The 7439-nt window shown below is 37.2% G+C and overlaps 1 protein-coding gene across 2 annotated transcripts; it reads left to right on the top strand.

Annotated features, from left to right (window-relative positions):
- The first annotated feature begins 174 nt into the window (after positions 1 to 174).
- On the top strand, positions 175 to 7264 carry LOC140969315 (pleiotropic drug resistance protein 1-like). Of its 2 annotated transcripts, XM_073430630.1 has the most exons (20): positions 177 to 920; positions 1008 to 1181; positions 1267 to 1426; positions 1528 to 1604; positions 2185 to 2238; positions 2333 to 2423; positions 2514 to 2815; positions 2901 to 3182; positions 3277 to 3593; positions 3675 to 3835; positions 3917 to 4020; positions 4110 to 4260; positions 4335 to 4567; positions 4804 to 5136; positions 5214 to 5504; positions 5628 to 5845; positions 5930 to 6157; positions 6256 to 6427; positions 6532 to 6786; positions 6879 to 7264. In XM_073430630.1, exons 1-20 carry the CDS (start codon positions 447 to 449, stop codon positions 7137 to 7139), a joined length of 4338 nt encoding a protein of 1445 aa, XP_073286731.1. In that variant the 5' UTR covers positions 177 to 446; the 3' UTR covers positions 7140 to 7264. The 2 variants fall into 2 exon arrangements, with proteins under 2 accessions (XP_073286730.1, XP_073286731.1); XM_073430629.1 differs by having other exon boundaries at positions 175 to 920; positions 2333 to 2815.
- The last annotated feature ends 175 nt before the right edge of the window (positions 7265 to 7439 follow it).

The following is a 7439-nucleotide window of genomic DNA, read 5'->3' as shown; positions in this document are numbered from 1 at the left end:
GAAAGAACGTATTATTTTTTTTTAAAAACATAAAATGAAATCCATATAATAATAATAATAAATAAATAAATAAATAGAATGTTCAATTAATATTAATTATTATTTTTTTATATAGTTCTGTAGCTCTATTTATTGCTTGGGGAACGAGTCAAGAAGTCAAAGTTGTGGGCATTTGCAACTTCTCAGAAGCATATAAACTCAGACATCAAAATAATTTCGTTCAACTTGAAATTTATAAGCCGCCCTTGAATCCCAAACACAGACACCTATATATAAAAATCCAACCATCCTCCATAATCAAACCCAGAGAAAAATCATCTGACATTGTAAACTCATTCTTTCATTCAAAAAAAATTTATATATATATATATAGAGAGAGAGAGAGAGAGAGAGAGAGAGAGAGAGAAAGAGAGAATTTTTGTTGCTTAGAAAGGGGTTACAAAGAAATGGATCCTGGTGATCTTTACAAAGCAAGTAGTAGCTTAAGAGCAAGCGGGAGACAGGGCTCAAGCTTCAGGGTTAACAGCTCGAATCTATGGAGAAACACAGGGATTGAAGTTTTCTCGCGTTCTTCTCGTGAAGAAGACGACGAGGAAGCTTTAAAATGGGCTGCACTTGAGAAGCTGCCTACTTTTGATCGTTTGAGAAAAGGGCTCCTGTTTGGATCAAAGGGTGCAAATGAGATTGATGTTCAAAATCTTGGATTTGCTGATAAGAGGAATTTGGTTGATAGGCTGGTTAATACTGTGGATGAAGATAACGAGAAGTTCCTGCTTAAGCTACGGAACAGAATCGACAGGGTTGGGATTGATTTGCCTACAATCGAAGTGAGATATGAGAATTTGACTATTGATGCAGAAGCCTACAGTCAGGGCAGATCTCTGCCTACTGTTCTCAACTTCAATATCAACATCATCGAGGTAAAAAAAAATTTAAAAAATTGTTCAAGATTTGTTTCTTGATGAAGAGGAATCCTCAATCTAAAAGTTATAATTCCATTTTTAAAGGGACTTTTGAATACTCTCCATTTGCTTCCGAGTGGAAAGAGGCCTTTTACTATCCTCAAGGATGTCAGTGGAGTCATCAAACCATGCAGAATGACACTTTTATTAGGTCCTCCAAGTTCAGGGAAGACATCCCTTCTACTCGCTTTGGCAGGAAAGCTAGATCCAACTCTAAACGTAAGGATCGAATAGATTTTTATTTAATTCACAATTTGTTTCTCTGGAAAAATGGTTGTCTGAAACTGAAATTTTTCGTTCCCAGGTTTCAGGAAGGGTGAGTTTCAATGGACATACACTGAATGAATTTGTACCGCAAAGAACTGCAGCTTATATCAGTCAGCATGATTTGCATATCGGAGAGATGACTGTCAGAGAGACCTTATCGTTTTCCGCTAGGTGTCAGGGTGTTGGTGATCGATACGGTTCGTGTGTGTGTATATATATATGTGTGTGTGTGTGTGTAATTCTAAAATTTTAATTATTGGGGTTATTATTGAAATTGTTGCATGATTTATGGGAACAGAGATGCTGGCTGAATTGTCAAGTAGAGAGAAAGCAGCGAATATTATACCAGATTCTGATATTGACATTTTTATGAAAGTAAAAAAAATATATAATAGAAATTTTTTAAAAAAATATTTCTAGTTGTTTTATGACGTCATGGCGGGTTACTTTTCCTGTTAATTTAAATTTGATTTTTGATTTACTTATTAATTTAATGAATTTATTGACGATATGATACTTTTTAAGAAAGTGATCATTATTGATATTTTATGATTCATTTCCATATTGACTTGATAAGTGTGGAATCAAGATTTGATGAAATGGAAATTGACCATTATTGATATTTTATGATTCATTTCCATATTGACTTGATAAGTGTGGAGTCAAGATTTGATGAAATGGAAATCACTATATATATATATATATATATATATATATAAAAGAGGATACTTGTTTTGAAATATGATATTTCAATAGTATGATTTCCAGTTAAATGATTATTGATTATTATGTGAATTTTCGATATTTTAGAATAAATATTTTAATGTAAAACTAATTTTGATAACTTTCCTTTTACATTAGCAAAGTAATTCCGATAAGAAATTGAAAAAACGAAATTAAATAATATCTGATCATTTGATTTGACTGAATTTTTTTTATATAAATATTGATGTAGGCAGCAGCCACAGAAGGGGATGAGGCGAATGTTGTCACGGATTACGTTCTTAAGGTACAAATCAGTAGCTTGAAACGTCCATCACATTTTCTTGAAAATAACATTTAATGAATACATCACAAATCTGACCACTTGAACCTCCATGCAGGTTTTGGGGCTGGATGTTTGTGCTGATACCATGGTCGGAGACGATATGATCCGGGGTATCTCCGGAGGACAAAGAAAGCGTGTCACCACTGGTAACCAAACTATATATATAGGCAACAAAGAAGAAATTTTATATGCAATGTATGTAGATGCTGAAGTTTTGTTTGCAAATTCTACAACAGGTGAAATGTTGGTTGGACCAGCAAAGGCACTCTTCATGGATGAGATATCCACTGGATTGGATAGCTCTACGACTTACCAAATCATCAACATGCTTCGACAATATGTCCACATTATGAAGGGAACTGCTTTCATCTCCCTCTTGCAGCCGGCACCCGAGACATACGATCTGTTCGACGATATTGTGCTCTTGTCAGATGGCCAGATTGTTTATCATGGTCCTCGAGAAAATGTTGTCGGTTTCTTCGAATCAATGGGTTTCAAATGCCCAAAAAGGAAAGGAGTGGCTGATTTCTTGCAAGAAGTGAGCAAAAGAAATTATTAAAACTTACAATCCTTTGAGCTTTTACACTTTCATTGGTTCTAATGAGATTGATTTCGATATTCAGGTGACATCAAAGAAAGATCAAAGACAATATTGGGCACGTACGGATGAGCCTTACAGGTTTGTCACGGTTAGTGAGTTTGCAGAGGCGTTTCAATCTTATACCGATGGACGGAAACTCGGGGATGAGCTTGCTATTCCATATGATAAGAGCCAAAGCCATCCTGCTGCTCTGACAACAAAAAAATTCGGTGTTGGACAGAAAGAACTTCTGAAAGCCTGCACTGACAGAGAATCCTTGTTGATGAAAAGAAATTCGTTTGTTTACTACTTCAAGCTCTTCCAGGCATGCATTCACACACTTGAAATCCTGAACTGTTCATCTTACACCTTAAATTGAATTCAGTCACTGAAAGTAAGTTCCATATAATTTCTTGCAGCTTATTACGATGACACTGATTGCCACAACAGTCTTCTTCCGTGTCAAGATGCACAAAGATGATTTGGCTGATGGTTCAATATTTGTTGGCGCCCTATTTTATGCGATCATTCTGGCCTTGTTCAATGGATTGTCAGAGCTTGCTATGACAATTTACAAGCTTCCTGTTTTCTACAAGCATAGGGATATGTTTTTCTTCCCCCCATGGGCCTATGCTCTTCCATCATGGGTCCTGAAAATTCCAATCAGCTTCCTAGAAGTTGCATTATGGACCTTTTTCTCGTACTATGTGATTGGATTTGATCCTAATGTAGGAAGGTAAGAATCAAACAGCAGTGCCTCAAACTAACTTATTCATCGCTTCTTCAAACAAATACTAATCAATAATCATCGTTGCAGATTGTTTAAGCAATACCTATTGCTCCTACTTCTAAACCAGACAGCTGGGGCATTATTCAGACTTATTGGGGCATTGGGCAGGACCATGATCATTGCGAACACATTTGGCCTGTTTGCCCTGCTCATGCTTTTTGCACTGGGTGGATTTGTCCTATCACGAAGTATGAAATAGCGATAAGATGCTCAAATATATATCGCACTAAAACGATGAATCATATCTCATCACCATTTTTTGTTTGCAGATGATGTGAAGGGGTGGTGGCTATGGGGCTACTGGGCCTCACCTTTAATGTATGCACAGAATGCAATTCTAGTCAATGAATTCACAGGGCACAGTTGGAGTAAAGTAAGTCAAGGCTTCAATATCTACATTTGGTATATTCCATATGGTTATACATCTGATCATAGGGATGAAACAACTTTCTCATTTTATAGATGAGCAATGGAACCACATTGGGAGTTCAAGTGATGAAAGCTCGAGGGTTCTTTCCTTACTCATACTGGTATTGGATAGGAGTTGGGGCAACATTTGGTTTCATATGGTTTTTCAACATCTTCTATGTCATTGCTCTTACGTACCTGAACCGTGAGTTTTCTACTTTATATACTTCAGTACTTTCAAGATGACATTCAGCAATTAAAATGATCATATTGTTACAGCATTTGAGAAGCCTCGAGCTGTATCACCAGCAGAAAGCCAAAATGACCAACAGGCTGCTCTAGTTTCAGCTCCAGGTGAAGCAGGCAAAAGGAGAAGCATCTCATCTGGATCCTCATCCGTAATAGCAGATGCCAATGAAGCCAATGAGAACAAGAAAAGAGGAATGATTCTTCCATTTGAACCCCATTCTATCACATTCGATGAGATAACATACTCTGTTGACATGCCAGCTGTAAGTTTTGCTTAAATATTTTAAGGACTCATGTTTTTCTGATGAATAATGTCAAAGAACTGATAGTTTAGCATAGCTTCACCGTCTTGTCACCTCAAAATATTGGTTTCCAGCTGAAAGAAAAATGTTATTTTGAAAATGGTCATTACTAGTAGACACACTAAAAAAACGAGCATTCGAAATGAAAATTAAAATGTTTTTGAAAGGGATGTTCAAGAGAGTAACTTGATTTGCAGGAGATGAAAGGTCAAGGTGCCAATGAAGATAGATTGGAACTCTTGAAGAGTGTAAGTGGTGCTTTCAGGCCAGGTGTTCTTACAGCTTTGATGGGTGTTAGTGGAGCTGGTAAAACAACCTTGATGGATGTGTTAGCTGGAAGAAAAACAGGTGGATACATAGAGGGAAACATTACAATCTCAGGGTACCCAAAAAACCAGGCAACATTTGCCAGGATTTCTGGATATTGTGAGCAGAACGACATTCATTCTCCGAATGTTACGGTTCATGAGTCTCTCATATACTCAGCCTGGTTGAGGCTGCCTGCAGAAGTTGATGCAAAAACTAGAAAGGTTAGTACAGTGAGACCTCATTTTGTAATATTTGTAATCAGAATTGATTAGTAAGATGGATTCTCTTTGAGTTGCAGACATTTATCGAGGAAGTCATGGAACTTGTGGAACTTACCCCCTTGAGTGGAGCGCTTGTTGGGTTGCCTGGGGTCAACGGTCTCTCCACCGAGCAGAGAAAAAGGCTGACAATTGCAGTTGAACTTGTAGCAAACCCTTCAATCATATTCATGGATGAACCAACTTCAGGCCTTGATGCAAGAGCTGCTGCAATTGTAATGAGAACAGTAAGGAATACAGTAAACACTGGAAGAACAGTCGTATGCACCATCCATCAGCCTAGCATTGACATTTTTGAAACATTTGATGAGGTAAGCTAAATTAAAGTGTAAAAGTATTTATTTGAAGATCTAATATTAGTTTTCATGAGATACTATTATAGTATGATCATTTTTTCTCAAGCTCAGTTGCTAATTATAACATTGACTTTGCAGCTATTTCTGATGAAACGCGGAGGACAAGAAATATACGTAGGACCGTTAGGCCATCACTCATCCCAATTGATCAAGTACTTTGAAGGAATTCAAGGTGTATCAAAGATTAAAGATGGTATCAATCCGGCTACCTGGATGTTGGAAGTTTCTACTACATCACAAGAACTTGTTTTGGGGGTTGACTTCGCAGATTACTACAAAAAATCAGAACTATTTGGGTTAGTATAATTACTTGAAACATCCTTTTTTGAATCTAGCACGGTGTTATATTATGCTAATAATCTTTTACGCAAAAATTACAGGAGGAACAAGGCCCTAATCAAGGAGTTGAGTGTCCCTCGCCCTGGCACAAAAGACCTGTATTTCCCAAACCAATTCTCCCAACCTTTCCTCGTTCAATGCCTGGCCTGCCTGTGGAAACAACACTGGTCATACTGGAGGAATCCCCCTTATACCGCCGTCAGAATTTTGTTCACAACCTTCATCGCCCTCATATTCGGGACAATGTTCTGGGACCTTGGCTCTAAATGGTATGTTGGGAGTGAAAAGAAATAAATCTCTGTCCGCTTCACGAATTTTCAGTCCGTTTTAGCTTAACATTAACAGAGTCACGTGTCATTTGTTGCAGGAAAACTCCACAAGATCTATTCAACGCCATGGGTTCCATGTATGCTGCAATCAACTTTTTAGGATTCCAATATAGTTCGTCAGTACAGCCAGTGGTGGCTATCGAAAGAACAGTCTTCTACAGAGAAAAGGCAGCCGGAATGTATTCTGCGTTACCATATGCATTCTCACAGGTAATTAGCTAAAGCCTATTGCACCACTAACCCGGGGTACATATTTGAATTCTGCAACCTCTGAAGTATATATTCTCTTACAAACTTCTTTATCGCGTTTGCAGTTCCTAATCGAAATTCCCTACGTCTTCGTGCAAACATTAGTATACAGTCTCCTTGTCTACTCGATGATGGGATTCGACTGGACAGCTGAGAAATTCTTCTGGTTCTTATATTTCACGTACATCTCATTGTTGTACTTCGTCTTGTATGGCATGATGACCGTGGCTGTCACTCCTAACCACAATGTCGCCGCTGTTATTTCTTCTTTCTTCTACGGAATCTGGAGTCTCTTCTCAGGATTTGTCATCCCACGACCAGTAAGTCAAGAAACCTCATTACAAATTTTTAGTCCATGTACAATCACAAGTTCACAAAAACTAATAATTGTTTGTCATCTTGCCTATGACAGAGAATACCCATATGGTGGAGATGGTACTACTGGGCGACTCCCGTGGCTTACACCTTGTACGGTTTAATTATCACACAATTTGGAGAAATTCAGGACACGCTAGAAGGCGATGGTAGAACAGTGGAACAATACCTGAAAGAATACTTCGGATTCGAACGTGATATGCTTGCGGCAGTCGCCCTTATACTTCTTGGATTCGTCGTTCTTTTCACCTTTATTTTTGCCTATTCCATCAAGACATTCAACTTCCAGAGGAGATGAGAAGTTCAGTTCTTTCATTTTCCAGTTTGCCAACTCTGTCTTTATCAAATTCTGTGTACTAAGTTAAAGATTTTGTATAGGAAAATCTTATCATGTTTTGCAATTAAACAGTGTGCTTTTCTAGATACTAGTAAGAAGCACGTGCGATGCACGTAAATATCAATTATATGATAAAAATTAAAATTTTGATTTTCTAAAAAAGTAATTTGAATCATTTTTTTATTTATTTGAGTTTAATTTCTTGTTATATTAGATTAATAAATTAATTAATAATTTATATAATTTACTTTCAAATTTTTT

This window comes from Primulina huaijiensis, unplaced genomic scaffold (assembly GCF_012295235.1).
Source record: "Primulina huaijiensis isolate GDHJ02 unplaced genomic scaffold, ASM1229523v2 scaffold40697, whole genome shotgun sequence".
Classification (NCBI taxonomy): domain Eukaryota; kingdom Viridiplantae; phylum Streptophyta; class Magnoliopsida; order Lamiales; family Gesneriaceae; genus Primulina; species Primulina huaijiensis.
The sequence above is the reverse complement of the archived record's forward strand: the minus strand, read 5'-3'. Positions and strand labels throughout refer to the sequence as shown.